This window comes from Abramis brama, assembly GCF_963993115.1.
Source record: "Abramis brama genome assembly, chromosome: 25".
Lineage (NCBI taxonomy): Eukaryota > Metazoa > Chordata > Actinopteri > Cypriniformes > Leuciscidae > Abramis > Abramis brama.
In genome coordinates, this window is record NC_139987.1 from 13,437,008 (window position 1) to 13,459,841 (window position 22,834).

The following is a 22,834-nucleotide window of genomic DNA, read 5'->3' on the forward strand; positions in this document are numbered from 1 at the left end:
CCTGTACTGTATATATATATATATATATATATATATATATATTAGATGAAAAATGTAAACTACATAAATGAAAATTAGAAATGTTGAAACTACTGAAATAAAATAAGTTGAAGTACTAAAATGACAAAAAAATACATGTAAGCTAAATATAATTTTTTTTTTCAAAAACAGAAACTAATAATGACAAAAGAACAGCACAAAACGTCAACTAAAATTAAAACTAATTCAAAATAAGTACTATAATTGCATATAAATACTAAGATAACACTCATTAAATCATATACAAACAAAACACAATGTTTTATTAAATATTGTATATGAATAAATACCTATTAATATAAAAGTACATTCAATATTTTATTGTTTACCTGCATGTCATATGACCATTAACTGACATCAGAGAACCGTGATCATGCAAATTTATCAAAATATTAACTTTACAAATGTACAGATACTTCAAGTAAATATTTGAGGTTAAATGGGTTTGGCTGAGACAAAAGTTTGGGAATCCTCGAGTTTGACATGACGGTTTTCATTATTTGCAGTTATACATTTGTACCAACAGATGGCAGAAGCCAACCAGACAAAGTTTCATATTTGCATCCCTTCATGCTTGATAAACTATCATAATTACAGCACTGTAGTTGCGTCTGTAATATGTAAACACGCTCCAGTCTAAACAAGGACAGCTTGAAGATAAATTCGTGAAATTATTTCATATAACAATGTGTGTTCTCGCAGAACTAAGAATGGGCGCGGGAAAATGACAGGCTGTGAGGCATTTTTCATAATTTCAATCACTTTGATGGATATTCTTAACGACTGTCAGCCACAGAACAGTATGTTCGTGTTTGTGTTTGTGTGTGTCTGTTCCCTTGGGTTAATCTGCCATGATCATCACTTTCTGCACCCAGACAGCCATCGGATATAATTGATCTTCAAATGACAAAGGAAAGTACCATCAGAAAACGGATTCTTTTTTTGGCATTTCACTATTCAAACACAGTATTCATTGTGCAATAGCATATTAATTGTCACATTATAGTCAGAAAAGCAACATAATGGTTAAAACATCCTAATAATCAAAGAATAAAAACTGAGGGAAATAGGTGAGCTGGATGTGTGATTCTGTAAATGTATTCATTCAACATACAAACACAAATCCCTCTGAGACCACAAGACACGTGGATTTAAATCTTCTCTTTCTTAAAGGGACAGTTCATCCTCCAAAATAAGAATAAAAGAAATAAAAAGAACCATTGCCCATTTGACTTTGTTTACGCTGTGGAACACAAAAGAAGATGTTTAGCAGAACGTCCAGGCTGTTATTTTCAATGAAAGTGGGCAGGGAATTAATTGTACAGTCATTGTATGGGAAAATCTTCTTTTGTCATCTTCGGAAGAAAAAGTTATACAGGTTTTGACAGATATGAGGGCGAGTAAATTGTGATGGGCAACATTTCATGCTGTTGTCTGTTTCAAAAAGACAACTGATGCTTTGCGCCAGGGTTGTGGTCATGAAGCTTATGATAAGACAGAGGAGGACACAGTTGCATCCTTCCTAAATCCCTCACTGTTCTGAGAGGAGTTTCAGGTAAAATCAGCGAATGTCATGCACGTAATCTGTGACCTCGATTACAATATATATATATAAAAAAAAACGCTTGGAGGTTTTGATTAAGAGTTATGAGGTTAGCAGATTAGGGACAGGGAAAACAGTATTACGGCGGTCTAAACTGAATCCCAGAATTAATCAAAATACAAAAAAAAAAAAAACCTTAAGCTGGCAGTAAACATCATCACATTCAGCAGCACAGTAATATTACGCCATCTGTGTGGATTTGAATAAAAGCTCTTAATCACTGATGTACTACACAGTTCAGAGATACGATGATATTCACTAGGTATGAGTCACTAATAGTTTGCTGTGTTTTAAAATAAGCATAATTTCCATGGTTTCGGGCGTTATAGAACAGGGTGTTCCACGTTTTTTAGTCTATGGTTGGGATCCTGATCTTGATTTTCTGAAACACCTTGGTCAAGACTAAACCATCTAAAAAGGTTAGATAACAGCACCCACTACACAACTTCTGACTTTTGTCTCTTGACCTTGGGTGTCTCGATGAGATCTGTTTCTGCAAAATATCAACAAAAAGAAGCTAAATCAAAAACGTAATATTAAAAAGTTCCACAATAAATGGCACAATGCATATAAAAATATTGGACAAGTAATATTGACAAGGTCATTATTTAGGCTACTTCCCTGTTCTTAACAAGGTCTGACATTCCATGAAACACAAGAGAAGATGGTGAACAAAATGTCCAAGCTGTTTTTTTTTTCTCTATAAAATGAAAGCAGACTGCAACGAGGGGCTATCAAGCGTTTAAAAAAGACAAAAGGAAACTTCAGGTTAATTTTATTAAGTAGCCTACTTAAATAGGCTATAAAGTTCAAGTATATTTTAAGTAGACTTAATGTAAGTACTTTATGTAGTAAGTATACTAATATCAATGTAGTAGGAGTATAGCCTACTTGTAAGTGTACTGTTTCAATACTACTTGGGACTAAATTGGCCCACTTTTTAGTGTATAAAAGAGTAACAGTAAACTTTGAGTAGCCAACACTATCTCATGACCAATTCGTACGAATTCGTACGAGTGATAAAAAGGTGGCTAATTCGTATGAATTCGTACGACCTCACTCATACGAATTTGTGCGATTTGTCTAAACCCACGTGATGGGTAGGTTTAGGGGCGGGGTCAGGGGTAGTTCATTCGTATGAATTCATACGAATTGGGCAATTCGTAAAATATGTACGATTTAGCAAAAATCGTACTAATTCGTACAAGTGAGCTCGTATGAATTCGTACGAATTAGCCACCTCGTTGAATTGTTACGAATTGCCGTGAGATCAGGTTGGAGTAGCCTATAGGCTACACAACTAGATTAGCCTACAACTAAGTTTTTATTTTTGCACGGCAACTTTTTCGTAAAGGAAACCTGACATGACGTGACCATGATTGAATATGCTAATACACAAACGGGACCTGAGCTGAGATTATTTTTTAACAAATAATGACAAAGTTGTAAGAAACGTTGCCTAATATGGTGCTATTTTCTCAGTTTTGGAGCTTGAGCCTATGGTCACTAAATCTCTGTGATGCAGACAGACAGACAATAGAGCACAATAACAACAACAACAAAACGCATGTGAAGGAACACCATACAAAAATACAGCAACACTGTCACTGAATTTACATTACAGCACAAAACCAGCTGTGTAGTGTTGATTATAGCGCATGACTCTTGAATGAGTCGGTGAAGTTCGATTTTCGAATGAATCAAAAATAAAAAAAATCTAAATCAAAACAAACAGCCCAACCAGTGAAGTCTGATTCCCCATAGAATGACTGTTAGTCGTTCTGAAGGGGAACAGAATCCGATGGCAAAAAATCCAGCTGTCGAAATCTGTTCCCCCACACCCATGATGAGAGATGTTGATGTAGTATCTTAAAAGATGATGATTCATCCTGTTCTTAAAAGCAGAGAAGTGCCAGTTCCATTTATCTGAAACCCAGGTTTCCGTAACTGGCCAATCCCCTCAACAGTCAAATTACCCCAAAGATTCCTGGGGTTTGCGAACTTCTACCAACCATTCATTCTTGTTTTCAGTAACATTACAGTTCATTAACCTCCCTTCAGAGGTAAGCCCAAGTCTCTGTCTTGGTCCACCAATACCACAAAGTCCTGGCTTCCTGCAGTGCTCCTCTCCTGACTCTCCCTTACCCTGAAAAGTCATTCATAGTGGAGGTCCATGCTGTATTTTCCCAGCAACAGGGGATGCCTCCAAAACTCCATTCATGTGCCTTCTTCTCCCGTAAGTTAACCCCGGCGGAGAGGAACTATGACATCAGTAATCGAGAAGTCCTTGCCATCAAACTTGTACTTTAAGAATGGAGACACTGGCTTGAGGGAGAACGACACCTCTTCACGGTGATGACTTACCATAAGAACCTCCAGTTTCTCCGGGAAGCCAAACACCTTAACCCACGTCAAGCTCAACGGGCTCTCTTTTTCAATCGTTTCACTCGATTTCCAGATCTCCTTTCGTCCAGGTAACTCATCCACTCTGCACATTCTTCAGTGGGCACTGGCCACCCAGGGGCCAATCAAACCCACTTACTGTGACAAGATCGCTTCTGGTGGCCCAGAATGGCCAGAGAAGTCAGAAGGTTCTGTCAGGGATCCGCCAGGCTCCACCTTCACTCCCTCACAATGCTCACTCTCACAAAAGTACTGATCACAACCACCTGTCATCAATCACCACTCATCAGCACCCGCTACAAAATCCTGCATCACACGCTCTCATTGGCTGAATCTGAAATCGCCCCCTATACCCTCAAATACGGCGTTATTTGAGGGGACAGCCATTTGTAGTGGTGTCCAAACCATAGTGGACGTTATTGAGTGCACTTATTCAATCACACATTGCACTGCAATAACAAGACGATGTACACTCAACGGCTGTCCGAATTCGCTCACTCCTTCAAGTGAACAGTATTAGTGGAATAATGCAGGGAATAGTGAATGAGGGTTTAGGGGGCGATTTCGGATTCAGCCATTGTCTGGTCTCGACTAATACTCACCCAAGCTATGGATGTTATTCTTACCTGAGATATCTATTCTCCTCGTCTCCTATCCTATCATCTCCTTCTCCAGTCTCCAGTTCTCCACGTGTGTTCGCCAACTCCCTGTAAGAAGAAACAACATTAATTCAAGTACTCTGCGACATAGTGGTGTATAGGGTGCGTGTGGTGCAACGTACCTTTATTGAACTGATTTATCTTCATTATCATCTTCATGGTTATTGTCTGCCTGCAATATACTTACCTTGCCATACACCTGTTTGAATAAAACTTGTTTATTGTTACTCACTACTTCTGCGCATCTTTGTTTCCTGACATTGTCATAGTTTTTATTTAATTTGTCTCATTATTTTGAGCTAATTGGTTGTATTATTTGGAGTTGATAATATTGAGTTATTTGCCTTATTCTTTCATATTTCTTATTCTTTGTATTTTTGATGTTCCCACTTCCCATCCTGCGTGAGGGTGGATGTTTAAAACCAAATTGGTCACATTCCAATTCTGTTCACCTGATTACAAGAAAGACATTTACTTGTTTTTAACTAACTTCCCCTCAACTATAGTGTCAATCTAGTGGTTGATGTCCCATAATACAAAGACCTCACTATTAACAGTGCTGTCTAATCAGGCTTGCCTCTCAAACAAAAGTGACTGTTATTTGGCATAAGAGGGCAGTCATTAGTTCTAATAGAGGACTTGTCTTGGACTTTTGCATGTCATCTCCCATGGCTTAATGCGCGTTAGAGAAACCCTGCACCTGCAGCCCTCATTCAAGTCTTTGTCACACCCACATGTAGACAGGATGGCTTTATCACAGCCAGATGTGTTTGTGCATGCTGAGCACTGGGTAACAGGGACAGTGTATTAAAGGCTTGAATGGAAATCTCATGCTGAGATAAAACAAACCAATAGCATACTGCATGCATCTGGCGTCATGTCAGACAGCAGGTGCATACCTTTAACATCTGTACTTGAAAATTACTGTCTGAATCATTGGGGTAATCTGTTATTGAGGTACTCTGTTGAAAAGACCATTGATTTTTTTTATTTTTTTTTGGTTTATGGTTTATGCAGCATGTTGGTCTAGTCTGAAAATTCAACATGAAAAATCAAAATTGAGCTTATACTGGCAAGGGCGTAGATTTGGTTTGAACATGGGGGGGGGGGGGGGGGGGGGGGGGGTTTGGGTATGCCTCCTTTTCATGGTATAAATATCACCCCCCCAACCCCCCCCACAAACTACGCCCCTGTATACTTGTCTTGTATATGATCAGTGCATGTTACTGGAAAAAAAATATTTTAATAATCATCAAAATAATCAAAATTGAACAAGTTACTCTATCTCTGAAACATTTTTTTTTTTCATCTAACAATCTAGGCTATGCAAACTATTGGTCAATTGTTAACAAATGTATAATGCAGGCTTTCTAAAAATCTATCTTGAAATGATGCAGATTTAAATAGTTCACACACTGAATGAATGAATTAAATAAATCAATCATTTACAGGCCATTTAATGCACACTAAGGCTGCATCTGGCAGCTGACTTGTTGCCTCAAATCCAATTAATGACTTTGCAGGCACACAAAGGTATACCTCACGAGACTGATATCAGACAGGATTCTGAGGCAGCGTAACAGTTTAATGGTCTACAACAAAACAGAGGGCGCTTTAGTAACTAAACTAATATTTTAATAGTCATTTTTTGCTAGAAATAACATCAAAAGTGGAAAGAATTAGTCAAAGATGTACATTTACACACAAACTAACCACCAACTGCAACTATGCCATATTTGTTTTTGGAACTGTCATGGAATGGCATGTACAGGATTGTGGGATTTCAAAGGCAGCAAAGGTTGCATCTATGCTGCCTTCAAGAAATCGATCAGATGAAGGAAGAATCTCAGGAGACAGGAAGTGAAGCTAACATTGGATTCGGAAGTGCCTGGATGCCTTCCTACCTTGAAATGCGTCCTCTGAAGGCAGCAGTTTTCTGCTTTCGGACACAGCCTAAACCCACACTATTTCTAACACCGTTTCGGAGCAGTATTTGAGGCTAGGCGTATCCAATCATTCAAGAATTTATGTCCCCCGATTTCACGACATGTCTAGTAAAACTTTCCAGAGTAAGTTAAATGAATTAGATAGTACATATAACTTAGTAAAACGTGTTGGAAAAGTTATTGGTGCTGCAGAGATAAAACATTTGCAACTGCTTTTTATCACTTAATTATGCACACAATTTAGTTTGTTACATAGCGACTGAACAGACATTTTAAAGTTTATTTTAAGGAGTATTGAAAATCAAAATGTGTAAATAAGGCTATTGCATTTTTTTACAACAGTATGTTGTAAGTATGTCCCATCAGGTAATCAAAAGTTATACGCACACTCATGTAAGCAGACAAGTGGTCAAAGACCGCAAGTGTGGGTAATGGCACAGGCCAAATGTTAACTCAACGATTTAGTGAATGTGCCCCATTGTCTGGCTTTGACAAGAATTCAGCCAGCATACCGAGATAACGCATTACGCTGGGGAACAACCTGACGTCTTTCTCTCTCATCCTTGCTTGAAAAAAAAACACGTTCAGTGTGGTTGCTTTGACACACACCTTCCCATAGGTCCAACAGGGCTGTTTAACAGACAGAGTTGGAGCAGACCTGTCAGTGAGTTACAGATCAAATTTTCCCCCTCTTTTAAACTAAAGCTTTCAAAATTAATTTAATCCATTTGTCAGATTATACGATTCCAAATGCAGGCTTCACATGACAGAAACAAAGAAAAAAAGATAGCTTAAAAGCACTGTTGTTGTCCTAAATGGCATCCATTAACATAAAAACATAAAGCACAAGACTGATTTGTCATTAGTGTGAAAGTGACACCATACTCTGACAGACAGATAGTCTCTGTTCTCTCCTATTAATCATCACAGAGGCACTTTTACTCGGATCAGATATGCAAGGTTTGTTTATTAAAACTGATCGCATCTGTTATCAGAGGACATCAATCTGACCTTTAGCTATGACTGAGATGTTGTTACGCTGTATTGGTACTTGATCTAAATCTAGCAAACTAATTATTCATGAGGTTAAGGTGATTCTCTTCACGCAACACAACCATGCGATTTTTGGGGGGTGGAAAACATTTACATAACATTAACATACAATGCAGTCATTAAAATCAATATAATTTATTCAAATGAATTACTTTTGTATTATTTATTAACTTTAAAGTGGAGGCAGATGAATGTGAGCGTGCAGTGACGGGGTTTAAGCAGAATTAATTATTGGAGAAGTCCTGCATTCGTCACCGGGCGTTTTGATTAAACAGTACGGGGTCCAAAAAATAAAATTAAAAAATTAATAAATGCTCTGATTAGTGTTCACAATAAGATCTATAACATTAATTTAGAAAATTCAATTTTATAGGATGAATTTTCATTTTAATAAATTAGGATCTCAGTAGATTTCTTAATGATTTTGCAAGGAGTCTCACCAAGACTGCATTTATTTGATCAAAAATACTGTAAAAGGAATATTGTGAAATAAATTTACAATTTAAAATATCTGTTCTATTTTAATATTAAGAAAAAATATAATATCATTTTTTTTTTCGTGATAGCAAAGCTGAATTTTCAGAAGTCATTACTCCAGGCTTCAGTGCTGACAGACAGACAGACAGACAGACAGACAGATAGATAGATAGATAGATAGATAGATAGATAGATAGATAGATAGATAGATAGATAGATAGATAGATCTATGGACGGACGGACAAACAGGTAAATTATCATATATATATATATATATATAGACAGACAGGTAAATCATCAGATAGATAGATAAATAGATGTATTTTCACTGAAATTGTTGTTAATAATATAATTTAAATAAAATAAAAATAAGCTTCTGCATGTTAATAGCTCCTGCTTTTAAAGCAAGGACTCCATGTAAGTCGTTTTCAATGGCCATCACATGTGTTCAGTGAAATCTGAGGCCTTTGAAACAAACTGCCAGGCCCAAACAGCTCAGAGCAGTCCTTTTCTTCTTAAGTGTGAATGGCCCTCTGTCTCTCTGAAGCTCTAGAATTTCTATACGTTTGCCAATAGCCCACAAGCTTCCCCTCACATGTCCAGACTCACAAACACCACAAAACATCTTTCATGTCTACACTTCCCCAAGGCCAAAACTGAGCAAGACTTGCATTGTCTTGTCCAGACATGGCTGACCTACATATGCATAACCTGATTTACATAGGTTTGAAAGGGACACCAGCATATCCAGATATCCACGCCTATAATATTTTGTGTGTGTGTGTATATATATATATATATATATATATATATATATATATATACACACACACACTTTCGGGCACACTTTGTTTTCGAGCAAATTCATCCGTAGCGCTAAAATCTAATCAAGAAGATTGCCTGCATCTCAGAGCGTCTTATCTTTCAGCGCATTTTCTGATATGCATTAAGACACATCTGATGTATTTTTGAAGAAAAGGCGTTTAATCTTCAGAGTAATTTGTCTGGGTCATGGAGCAGGTAGCTTTTTGAAGCAGAGGCTGACCTCTGAACTCGCCTTGATTGTGCCTCAGTTTGAGAGAAAATACTTCGGTCATTCCCTTGAGGCTGGCGGTTTGTGTGTAGCAGGCAGAACGTCTTGAAATGTTAGGGTCAAAACAGGAACAAAGTAATGGAGAAACATTCTTGCCTAACATTCCCTTTGGAACCGTCACGCATCAGAAGCATATTGTTATATAACACTGCAATTAATAGAACCTGCGTCACTGAAAAAAGAACCACTGGAAGATAAAATTCTTCAAGTTTGTGTAAAATGTACACTTTTATTTATTAAATCAAGGACAGCACAAGAAAATGCTACCGTTTTATGCAATGTGCTTTGTACGCCTCAAAATTATTCCTTTCATTTTCGACTCAAGCTATTACCAAAATCTGTGTAGCTGACACAAAACGAACACAATCCAAATAATACTCGTATAAAAACTTGCAAATTCATAATTAAATAGCACATAGACAAATTTCAATGAAAAAAATCAAACAGCCTCAGAGATTCATTTCACGGGCAGGTACGTCAAAAGCAGAGTTGCTCCCCGCGCGGCTGTTGGAGGTGGATCTAGGCCACTGTCTCTTTCCTCGAGATGCGTTTGGGGTTACATAAGACTCCAGACAGGCCTGCTCTTCCTCTGTGTCTGCCCCTCTTCCTCAAGGCCTTGTGGCACCTGAGGGATATGCCCAGGTCTTCCATCACAGCACTGAAAGAGACACACTGTCAAAAAAGAACACGGGGTCTTGCGTGAGTCTCTACACACACATGCATACGCACAGGCACACTGACATACACACACAAACACACAATCTAACAGTGTCCACTTCAGCTATTCAACTACATTTGATGCATATAGTGTAAATTTCACTGCAAATAGCGGTTTCAACTATTGTTTATGATTCTATTTTCAGGCCCTGATATACTCACATCAAAGTTCTTTTATGTTCTTCACTTAGGGGTAAAAAACAAGTTCGAAATGCCTTTTCAGCAGCATACGGTTAGCAAACATCCGACGACGCCCACACTGCTGAGAGCGGCGCTTAGATGTAAATATGTAAATGAATATGTAAATATGTGCTGCGAGCATAACACAACAAAAATGACAGTGGTGAGAAAACAGCCGTTAAGAAAGCATCTGATAATAGCGATGTGGATGTTTGCAAGAGCTCGGCACTCCAGTCACGTCAGGTTTATTTATATAGCACTTTATACAATAGATTGCTTTAAAACTAGCAGCTTTACAGTATGAAAAAAACAGTGTGTCTCTTACTATTAGACCTACAACCTCAATTCCTACTTTAAAGCAGACCTCCGGTGTGTTCATGTTTTAACTCGCATTTGCCCTTGATTGACTGAACAGAAGAAATGAACTGGGCAGAATCCGAAATCGCCCCCTAAACCCTCAATCACCATTCCTTACTTTAGTCCAATAATACGGTTCACTTGAAGGAGTGAATAAAAACGAGTGAACGAATTCGGACAGCTGTTGAGCGTACATCGGCTGTACACTTTGCGGTGCAATGTTGGATAGAATGAGTGCACTCAATTACGTCCACTATGGTTGTCCTCTTAAATAATGCCATATTTGAGGGTATGGGGGCGATTTCGGATTCAGCCCCGGAGAAGATTTCCATGTCAAAAAAAGTGGAGCCTCAGCACACACCTATCTTGGACTAATGGTAGTATGAAGGTGTTCACCAGCTGGAGTCAACATTTCCGGAAAGTTCGCTAGGCAAGCTGTTTCAAACTCCAGTAACGAACTTCAAACGAATTTCGTTTTGGCCTGATTTTGTTCACCAGCTCGTTCTTTGATTTCGCGTGAAGTATATCAGGGCCTTTAGGATAGTGTGAAAACAACTGGAAATGATGTGGAGAATAGGGTCGGGACAACATGGTTACTTTCATGCTATGAAACTCTCATGAGATTGACTTGCAAAGACACACAATAGACATGATACATTGCGGTAATGCAGATTCCGAGCGATTCTGCACGTCCTGGTCTTGTCTGTCGGAGGTGTTGGAGGCATGAAGGCCACAGCTCTAGAAATGCCGCTGGGATATGGGAGGCAGATAAAGCGGGGAATTAGCTCCCGGCTGATTACGGTTATACTGTGGGCTAATTTCAGACTTTTTAATTGTTCTTTCTTTTTGAGTGCATCAATATTTAATCAAGTCATTATGAAGACTCTCCTCTCGATGTCTTTTCTCTTCTAAGTTAATTACATTCCAGAGACTGATATCACTGTTTCATGACTGTGTGCTCAGTGTCAGGCGTTTCTATAAAAAAGAAGTGAATGAGTGGAGTTCACTGATTCTTGAGATGGCACAAAACATATACTACAACTTTACCAGTTGTTAGTTTCTGTATGTACTTTTTGCATTATCAACATTATCTTATAATCAAAATTATGACATTACACGTACTACCCTGAAACCACCTGCCCTTTTAAAGCAATAAGAGTCAATATTTTACATAGATGAAAAACAGACATCATATTTAAAATAATATTTTTACATTTTTTAATGCATTGATGTTATAATTAAATTCTGATTATTATCTATTCTTAAATATAAAGAATATTTAATACATTAATATTATCTTTAACAACAACTATATATATATACGGGTCAGTGACGTGCCGCACTGATTTGCACTTCCAGGAGCAATAAATATTATATATTTATATAAAATAGGTTTAAAATTATATATATGCTTTAATCTCACATCATTTGTCCTCCTCACTGTTCATAATTGTGTGAAAAATTAAAAAATAGGTAGCTTTTAGACTATTAATGTGGTCAAATGTCATACAGTCAAACGGAATTCACTTAAAGTTATTTAAGACAATTGCATTTAAAATGATTCATTTTTCATTTGGCATATTTTTTCAAGTCTTAAGATAAGCATATTAAAGTATCAGTGAGATAGACCTTTAAGAAATGTCATTAGTATCTAAAACAAATTGTTCCGCAAAGACACATTTTCCCTATGTCATACAGTAAAACAAAGTTTGGAAGCCATTTTGGAACTGAATATTAATGACTTAAGTCATGTGACATGTGATGACATCTCTCAGAGGACCCCTGAAGACCAGCCAAGTTGAAAGTAAGTTTAAGATTTTGCTCCTAAATTTCAGGTAATTTCACCTTTTCCAAGTGTGTTACCATGTGTCACAGATTTCGGTGTCATATGGTCAAACGTTAAAAAAGGGTTTAATACATTTAAAATTTGAAAAAATATTGATTTACAGGTGAAATATAAAGTTTAAAAGTCAAGGTCAAGGGTAAAGGTGGAAGGAGGTGGCCAAGCAACTGCCTGTTATAAATGACAAAGCATGAAACTGTCATAAGGGCAAACAAAAAATGGCATACGGACAAACGATTTTACCGTATGACATGTTGTTATACCATATGACACAGAGCATTTAACTGAATTATTTAGTTATTTCTTAATTGTTTTGATCACATATATAGTTTGTACAACTACTATGAATTAATATTAACATATATAATATATTTCTGCCTATTTCAAGCATTTTTTCACATTATTACAGATGCCATTATTTCAGATTATTACAGATTTCCGTGCAAAGCTAAGGGCAGATCCTGCAGTTAGAGAGGATAACCTAGCCAAGAGGAGGGAAAGGTATAACTGTGAGAGTATATGATGTCTGAGCTCTGAAACCTTGGAGAGAGACCGATTGGTACCGGTCAGGTGTAAGCCTGGGGACTTCCTCGAGTGTGAAGGTGGTGTCTACGGACGCCTCCTCCTCGGGATGGGGAGCGCTGCTTGAGGGCAGACCGTTCTTCGGCCAGTGGTCAGAACGGGAAAAGCTTCTACACATAAACTGCTTGGAAATGATGGCAGTCGACAACACGCTGAGGCGTTTTTGTCCCCAGATAAAAGGACACCACGTTTTGGTCCGTTCGGACAACATGACAATCTGCGCTCGCTGAGAGCAGCGCACGTGCCAGGTCACCTGAATGTGGGACCAGACAGACTGTCCAGGAACAATGTTCCGACAGGAGAATGGTCTCTACACCCACAGACAGTCCAACTGCTGTGGAAGACATTCGGCAGAGCGAATGTAGACCTGTTTGCGTCTCAGGAAAACGGTCACTGAAAACGGTCACCAGAGTTTTTCTCCAAAAGCATGGATGCGCTGGACCACGTCTGGCCCCGCTGCCCGCTCTACTGTATGCTTTTCCCCCGTCACGCTCCTACCTCAGGTATTAGAGCGAATCAGGGAAAACGGATGCTCAGTGCTACTTGTGGCTCCGTTCTGGACGAACCAAGCTTGGTTCCCGGTTCTGATGCAGCTGACGAGCACTGCCCCATGGCCAGTACCAGTGAGGAGGGACCTCCTCTCTCAGGCCAAGGGCCTGATCCGGCATCCTCGCCCAGAGCTTTGGTCCCTACATGCGTGGGCCATCAACGGGTACCCGCTAACCTCCCGGAGGGAGTGCTAAACACAATCACGCAGACTAGGGCCCCGTCTCCTAGACGGCTCTATTCCTCGAAATGGTCTGTGTTCTCCAGCTGGTGCACAGCTCGTGGCTTTTCACCCTCAGACTGTGGGGTGACGGAGGTTCTTTCCTTCCTGCAAGAGCTACTGGATAAGGGCAGAACCCCATCCACGCTCAAGGTTTACGTGGCGGCCATAGCAGCGTTCACTAACCGACGCTTGGCCAGTCACTTGGAAGAAACGATCAGGTCATCCGCTTCCTTAGAGGAGCTAAGAGGCTGAATCTCAGTTCCTCCCTCAGTTCCCATGTGGGACCTTTCTACGGTTTTGAAAGCCATGAAAGGTGCCCCATTCGAGCCAATCCAATCAATAGATATCAAACACTTGTCTTTCAAGACAGTGTTTCTTCTGGCTCTCGCTTCAGTAAAGCGTATAGGGGACTTGCAAGCGCTCTCAGTGAGCGCGACATGTATGGAATTTGGGCCAAATGACTCGAAAGTCATACTCAAACCAAGGCACGGGTACGGCCCTGCCTGTCGGCCCTGCCGGTCTCTAACAAGGAGAAGGACGCAAGCTTCCTTTGCCCGGTCAGGGCTTTAAGAGCTTATGTGTCTCGCTCGACTGTCTTCAGACAGACGGAGCAGCTCTTTGTTTCGTTCAACGGACGTTCTAAGGGACTAGCTGCGTCAAAACAGAGCCTATCCAGGTGGATAGTTGATGCTATAGCGCTGGCTTACACTTCTAAGGGCCTGCAGTGCCCGTTAGGTGTCAGAGCGCATTCCACAAGAGGCATGGCCTCATCGTGGGCTTGGTCTAGTGGGATTGCCTTGCAAGATATCTGTATGGCGGAAGGCTGGGCTGCGTTTTTCGCCCTGACTGTGTGGAACACTATTGATATAATTTGCTCCTTATAGGATGCTACTTATTACAGGAATGATGCTGTTCCAGCCCCTCTTTCCTGGACTCTAGAAGAGGGAACGAGTACTGCGTATCTTTGCCGTGCATGCATCACACTCTGGTTCGCTTCGGCGATGAAAAACCAGATTCTACAGCCTGTCGAGCTATATTTATAGGCCCAAGCCACGCCCGTTTCGGCGGGACGTGACGCAGTGGGCGCGAAGCGCCCTCATTGGATCTGACGTCACGAGGGGCCTCTCTCGATAGGCTGCGGCAGTTGCCGCAGGGCAGCCAATGGGCGCGCGAGCTGTCTCGCCTATGTCTGCATGCTGCCGCAACGCGTTTTACATTAATTCAAAATTAAGGATAATTTTTGGCTTCACTATCTCGCGGAAAAGAGGTTTTCCCACATTCTCACAATGTTACTGTTATTTGTTATACGTTTTTCGTGAAAAAGTGATGAATCTTTTGATATGAGCTAAAAGAAATGTTCAAGTGTTGGGAAATATATTCTACTGTTAATAAAAGGTTCACTTGAGATGCCTTGTGTTTCTTTGAAATAATTCTGAATTGGGCTACATCAATTTATTACATTAAAAATGCAATGAAACATTGAAATTGTACTATGTCATACGGTAAAACAAAATATGTCATATGGTAAAACATTGAATTTTAAAAGAAATAAAAATAAATACTTTGTTTGTTTACATGGCTCATGAAAATAATGGAGGAGCTAGTATGATATATATATATATATATATTACTTCAAGGCATTTTTGACTAATTTCTAGCAAAAAAATAGAACAAATGTCCATAGATGACATGCTGTAGTCGTTAAAAAACAAAATATCTAGTATTTGTGGTGTAGGTGTTTATATTTTGCAACTTGTTATAGAATACTTACAGATCAACTATTACATTCTTGGTTGTATTTAACCATGTCATGAATATCAAATTTAATTTATTTCTAAAAATCACTTTGTTTTACCGTATGACATTTTCAAAGACTGTATACAAAGAAACACATTAAAATGTCATATATTGTTATTTTTTATAAAGGGCACTAATAAAAACAAAAAATATACACATAGATTTACTAAAAAAATGCTATATTTAATTTGTCTTTTCATTTTTATTTTTTTACTGTTTTGAAATTCTAAAACGTCACTGACCCATATATATATATATATATATATATATATATATATATATATATATATATATATATATATATATATACATATACATATACATATATATATATATATATATATATATATATATATATATATATATATATATAAGAATGAATGTAATACAGTGCATACATTTAGCAAAAAAGTTTAGTTTAGTTTTTTTAACTAACTAATGAGTTTATTGAAGACTTTACTTCATATTAAAAGTAACAAAGCACAAATCTTTTTGCGATTATTGGATGGCAGGCGCCCTACAAATGTCAACAATATCAACAACAGCACCGACTAAAAGATTTTAGATTTAAGAAAGCATATTACCGATTAAAATAAAGAAATTAATTTTGTCAGTCTAGTCAAGCTAGTGTCCACACAGCTGACATGATGTTTAACTTTTATAGCTTATCCATGTTGTGTGCACAAAATAGATGCTGATCACAGTAAAACGTTTCGGTCACAGATTTCAGCACCTGAAGAGCTGTTTTGGTAGAAAATTTTCGGGAGGCGAAATCCCTACATATATTGAATATAAAGACCATGAAATGCCAACTCAAATGTCATTTTCAGGTCCCATTAGCAGCAAACAAAACTAGAAAAAGAAATACTGCATTTAGAACATCAAAATATGATTTATATTTTGTTCACACAGTAATATCTGTTTGACTGTAGTAGCAATTCAATAGAAGGATCTGAAACCATCTCTCATGCAGTCTCATTTAATTAAAATGAAAGCTAGATTGGTCAATAATTATAAATACTTCACACATTATTTTCTATCTGACAGTCTTAATCAATATTGAGTAAATGGCAAGCACCCATTTTGTATCGACACTGGAACTTTACAGATCAGATTAACCGAAAATAATTCCATTAATCAAACTTTTTTCTGTATTGCAGCCTGTTTTGTCTCTGTACTCAAGAATCAGTAGGCTATAGCGCAAATGATTATCATAACCCTCATTATAATTATTATTACCCTCACTGTGTGGGTCGATCTTTTGAGAAAGCACTGAGAAAATGAGAGGGAGAATTTAGGACATCAAATGTAGAGAGTTCACACTTCAAATTTAGCTTTGAATGGCTTCTGCCAATATATAAAAGTTTCTGAGAGCACTCCATTTCTTATCTGTCCGCAGACAGGGTGTGCAACAAAAAATGAAAGTGTTCTTCATCTCTTTGAAAACCGTAGTAAATTTTTGAGCCGCATCGGTGCTGGATTGAGGTCAAGGGTTTGGGCAGATGGTTTGGAAGTAACCAGTAGATGGGCGAATGAGGGAAAGGAGTTTGTATTTCTTTAAATAACGCACAGCCCTTACAGATACGAGAGTGTGTGGCTAACGCGAAGAACATATGTCATCCCCGAGGAGCCGCCCGCTCTCTAAATCTGTCGATAAGGACGTGCCAGTGGAGGAGATGGAATCGCTTCTTTGCAGCTGCCGGGATTGGACTCCGTAAAAGAAACAGAAGGCCTTGTGCATGCAGATCAATGATAAAAAAAAAATAGAACAGAAAGACAAAAAGCAGGATAAGATTAGTAACATGCAAATGATCAATATGATAACAAAATATAAGCAGCATTCACAAGCAACTAAAATAAAAATCATGCTAAAATATGCATTCAGCTAACAAATGTACAAAAGCATTGGATCCGTACCAAAATGTTGTCATTAGTATGATACTAACCTTTTATACTCAAGTGATACTTTAAGTTAAACTAGGGCAGAGTCCTGCACAGGTCCATTTTTGGAGACCTGCCCCCGCCCGAATCCCCAAAGTTCAGCACCAGATCCGACCCGCCACCCGTGATAATATCAAAATTAAATCCGCACCCGCCCAGACTCGTTAATATTTGGCCGGTTACCCGACCCGTGCCCGCGATAAATCACACACAAGCTAAAATCATTCCAATTAAAGTGCTCCAGTTCACACGCCGGCGCCTCCGTGTCCTGATTATATTGCCTGCTATATTTAGCCTAACTCTTATTAAATCCAGGAAATTGGTTGATGAAACATTGATTAAAATTAAGATACAATTAATACAAAACGAAATTCACTTTAAAGAAAGGCTTTCTACAAAAACAAACCTAATGAAGTGGTCAAAATCATGTCTGCCCACTCCATTTGTCTCCCGATATTCGGGATCATCTTATCTTATTCATGCTTTTCATTTTTCATATAATCAACATGAAATTTGAAAAAAATATTATTTTATTTAAACATGAATATGAAACTAAATCGTTTTTTTTAATGACTAGGGCTACAACACATAGGCCTATTACCCTGCCCTACAGTACAGAGAAATTTAATGTCGGAACGTTGCCGGTGAGCATGTGGGGGGAGAGATGCGATTTTCGATCAATCATCGAATATTATTTTGCTTGATATGCCATTTCATAATATTTGGTGTTTTAAATGCCAGTTTGAGATCTCTGTGAAAGTTTTAACTGTAGGTTCGTGGCCCTGAGTGTCGCGATTTCAGTTTCATTTTGCATATAGCCTACAGCCCTTACACATAGATGACGCCATGGGTTTTTATTTAAAAGAAAGAGCGTAGCCTACGTTTGTATGTAGGCCTATATATGGGCAATTTATATACAAAATACTTACTAAAATATAATTAATATAATTTTATTGCATTTGTATTAGTTGTTTGAAGAGTAAAAAAAAAAATTCGGTCGGTCTTAACGCAAGTTTACAACCGGCAAGTCGGTCGGACTAAAAGGAAAAAAAAAAAAAAATTAATTGGGTCGGTCCTAAATTGACAGGGTCGGTCGGGTTACGGCAAACAAGAATATTTTTAAGGATGGCCTGACTAAAACACATATTTGCGTATGTGTAATGGTAATTTAGACATACAAATATTGCACATATTTTTCATCCGCTACCCGCTCGCAAGGAGTTCGTTATCCGCCCGCATCCCCGCCCGTGAATTTTAGGAATGTCACAATCCACCCGTTTTAGCCACTTTTATGCGGGTACCCGTCGACCCGTTGCAGGACTCTGAACTAGGGCTTTGTGATTAATTTCATCATCTATTTTGTTTTTAATTATAGAAGAATTTATATATTCAAGTTAATAATATTTTATATAGAAATATATGTATTTATATATTTCATATAAAACTGAGGTCAATACAATTTATTCTGCAATAATTAATAATAATCAATATATACAAGGAATTTAATAATTAATATTTACAAAGCAATATATTAATATATGTATACATTTAAATTATAAAATATTTTATATATTCTAAATGAAACTAAATTCAATACAATTTACTTTGCAAAGATTTCCCCTAAACTTATGTACATTATCAAAATTACTGTAGTTGTCTAATGGCCTTCTTTTTAAAATCTGAAAATCTGATATTTAATGCTTGTCGAATTTCAGTGATAACCAAATTCTGCTATTTAAAGAGTGCAAATGACTTTACTTTTGTTAAACATCCCATCTGGATTTGATCTATAGATCCAATTAAGCAATCAAAATGTCAATGCATTACAGACATATGTTATGGCTGTTGTGCATGAATGCATTAATTTATACACTTCACATCACACTGCCTGAATTGCCAAACTGTGTTGAATAGCAGTACTTTGTCATCCAGATCAGGAAATAAAATTTGCAGGAGGATGATATTGACATTTATTGCTTAAGTTTTTGTCACTTTGGTACTTTCGCCAAACACTTTGTATGTCATGCAAAACAAGCATGATAAACAGCATGTGCTTTCAGTCTGAGACAGGTTCCTGACCAGTGGGCTGCTGCAAAAACATCCCGCAAGTGTCTCGTTTGTGTTTACATGGCTCATTTCGGTTGCGACAGTGGTGAGGTAATTAGCTCCTGTAAGATTCGGACCCCACGGGGCCGTTCTACCAGCCTCCCACTCACCTCTTCAATATCGCTGTTTTTGTGCGACTTGTAAATGAACTCTCCGATGGCCACAAACACGGACAGCACGAGACCGGCGGCCAGCACGATGAAGATGCCTCCAATGTTCTCCACACCCAGGGCACTGGCTTCTTTATTGTCCTCCTCAGGACATCCGTTACCTCGCCACCATTTTTCCTTCATCATGTGTAACTTTCCCTCTTCCTGGAGCTGCAGGATGGCGATGGTCACCCTGTCCCGGTAGGGTGAGCCTGCAAACAACCACAGATGTTCGAGTTTAGAGAAGAGTCCTACACAAGTGCAACAGAACAGCACCTGAAGCTAAACTTCCAACTTCGATCATTTTAAGTAGGGATGCACACAATATATAATTTTTTTTACATTTTAGAGTTTTATTTAATTTAGTGAGGCTACACTTTACTTTAAGGTGTCCTTGTTACAGTGTAATTATACATTTATGTGCTGAGTAATATACTATACAACATATACTATAGGTTAAGGGTAAGGATTAGGGATATGTGCATGAAATTATGCATAATTTACTGTTATTACTTGCATACAATATATTATGCAATAATAATCTATATATACATAATAATATAAATAAAATATATATATATATAAATATATATATACATTTTATATTATACTATATTTATTTGATGTATTTTATGAAACTGAAGTCAATGCAATTTAATCTGCAATGATTTATAAATAATATTTATAGAAATATAGAATACAGGGACATATATTAGAAATAGATTAAATGTATATCAAAATAATTTATATAATTAAAATATTTTTAAAAAATATTTCCCCACACATGTATTGGAGACATCAAATGAGACTTGATGGAATGGAGCAAATGTTCAGGCCAGAGCTAAATCAAGCAAAGCAACTCAAACTCAATTGGCTGTGTAGTGTCTTTTCTTTTATAATAAATTCAACAATACAATATAATATAATAATAATAAAAAAACAGTACATATTGAAAAAGATGCCACGTTTATTGCCTGAGGCAAGTAAGGTCATGGTTAGAGGGCTCAACAGCCTGTCAGATGGTATGTGGGGCATCATTACCTATTGGCGTGCCAACTCCATAGCCCTTAGAGTCGATCAGACCTCCAACCTGGGTGAGGTTGCAGTTTCTCTGTGTGATGTACTCTATGCTGGTGGACTCCATTAGGAGGGCATAGTCAGTGGTCAGGACTCTTGTAATCCCTTCCTTGTTGTTCTTCACCAGGGCTGTGTTCTTCCTGCTGCTCATGAACGCCCACATCTTCTCGTATGTTGAGATTTTTGATTTCTGAAAGAGTTTCAAAGAGTTCATTTAGCCTTCAAAAAGCACTAAAGACACATTAAAGACATGAGTCACGCCACCTGGATCCATATTTCTTTTCATTCTACAAATCATCTTTGGATCTTGTTATTTTAATCAGTTACTGGTATAGGCTTTTCAAGTCTGATAAGTTCGCCCTGATCCCTCATTAGGCCGAGTCAAAAGGGGACAAGTTGTAAAATGTTGTCTCTGTGTGTCAGAGGACAGCAGGGGGGCAGCTGTGTGCTAAATCTCTCACATCTGATTCGATTTGTCTTGGTTCTCCACAGGCCTGTATTTTTCCAGATACACGCGGATGTAATCATACTCTACAATCTCGGTGGATAAAGCTCTCACCAGCCTCTGTACACACTTCTATGCTTTATCTGTGTAACTCGTTTGTCTTTCTCTCTCTCTCTCTCTTTCTCTCTCTCTCTCTCTCTCTTTAAATGATGAATGGTGCATGTGTGGATCCTACTTATAAAATAGATCTCTGGATTATTGGAATTACTGGCTGGATTGGTGGAGGTAAAAAGAGTTCAGTAAGATTCAAGCGGATTTGCGAACGTGTACGCTTGAGGTATTAGCAAGGATTCTGTGACGTCTTGTATTGCATGTATAGTATTTTTAGTGCAAAAAACTGCATCCAATATTTATCTTGGATATTATATTATTATATTTCATTTAATTTATTACATTCGATTGTATATGCTCATTTGCTGTACATCACATCTGCTGTAATTCAAAGCTTACAAAGTAAAGTTCATTTTTAAAAACACCAATCATTTAATAACTGTTAAATGTAATATTTAGCAAGTTTCAAAATAAATATCCATTTTCATATTGTACATTACTTTGACGTGCCAAAATGTACTTGTAGTACATTTATTTGTGGTAAGATTTAGTGATGCACCGAAATAGGCTATGTGTGTGTGTGTGTGTGTCAGAACCTGCAGTTGCTGTGTGACGCGCGTTCGCTGCGAGCGTATACTGTAGTGACGAGCTGGACGCGCTCCGAGAGAAGGCCGTTAAAATCGATTCCCTATTTTCGTTTTCGAAACTTGTGTTGGTTGGTCCGATCGATTGTGCAATAAGTGACAGCCCTTTGACATGCTTAATCTTTGATAGGCAGACGTGTGATAATCTGCTCTAAATAAACAGGTGCAATTTACTATGGTTTACTAATGTTTCTCAAAGTTACAAAGCAGAAAGTTGGCACAGAAGCCTTTTTACGGTTTTACGTCATCAAATTGCGATCATTTCATTGAATATGATTATCAGCCGATAACGATCGATCGGAGCATCCCTATAGTCCCAATAGTTCCCACAAAAATATTATCCAGCACAACTTCTACGATTTTGATAAGAAATGTTTCTTGAGCTCCAAATCAGCATAATAGAATGATTTCTGAAGGATCATGTGTCACTGAAAACTGGAGTAACAATGCTGAAAATTCAGCTTTGCCGTCACTAGAATAAATTAGATTTGAAAAAAATATTCAAATAGAAAACAGTTATTTCACAATATTACTGTTTTCACTGCATTTTTAATCAAATAAATGCATCATTTTGAACAGTATAGCGTAAATACATACACAATATGTAATCATTTATTTGGACAAAACACCATAACACTGTTATCGGTGAGAATGCAAATAGAATTTTCGTCAAATTCCATTTAGCACAAATTTTGCTCTGTGTTCGCATTGCTACCTGATTAGCATCATTTATTTTGTAAATGGCACTAAAACAATGCAGACATCCTGTGCAAATAAGCGGCACAATTATCTAGTGCAATTTATTCATGGAATTCCCCTCTTAGTATGAAATGTTCTGGTTAA

General features: G+C 37.9%; 1 protein-coding gene across 7 annotated transcripts in view; it reads right to left on the reverse strand.

The window, feature by feature from the left end:
* Positions 1-9,475: 9,475 nt before the first annotated feature.
* Positions 9,476-22,834, reverse strand: part of grik1a (glutamate receptor, ionotropic, kainate 1a) — a 55,798-nt gene continuing 42,439 nt past the window's right edge. For 2 of the 7 annotated variants that reach the window (XM_084105168.1, XM_084105164.1), the window contains 3 exons: positions 20,756-20,981; positions 19,676-19,926; positions 9,476-9,931 (listed from right to left, as the gene is read on the reverse strand). In XM_084105168.1, coding sequence (XP_083961294.1) covers positions 9,830-9,931; positions 19,676-19,926; positions 20,756-20,981 — 579 coding nt within the window. In that variant the 3' untranslated portion in view covers positions 9,476-9,829. Of the gene's footprint in view, positions 9,946-17,097; positions 17,251-19,675; positions 19,927-20,755; positions 20,982-22,834 lie in introns of all 7 variants that reach the window. The other 5 variants (XM_084105162.1, XM_084105163.1, XM_084105166.1 and 2 more) reach the window with 4 other exon arrangements.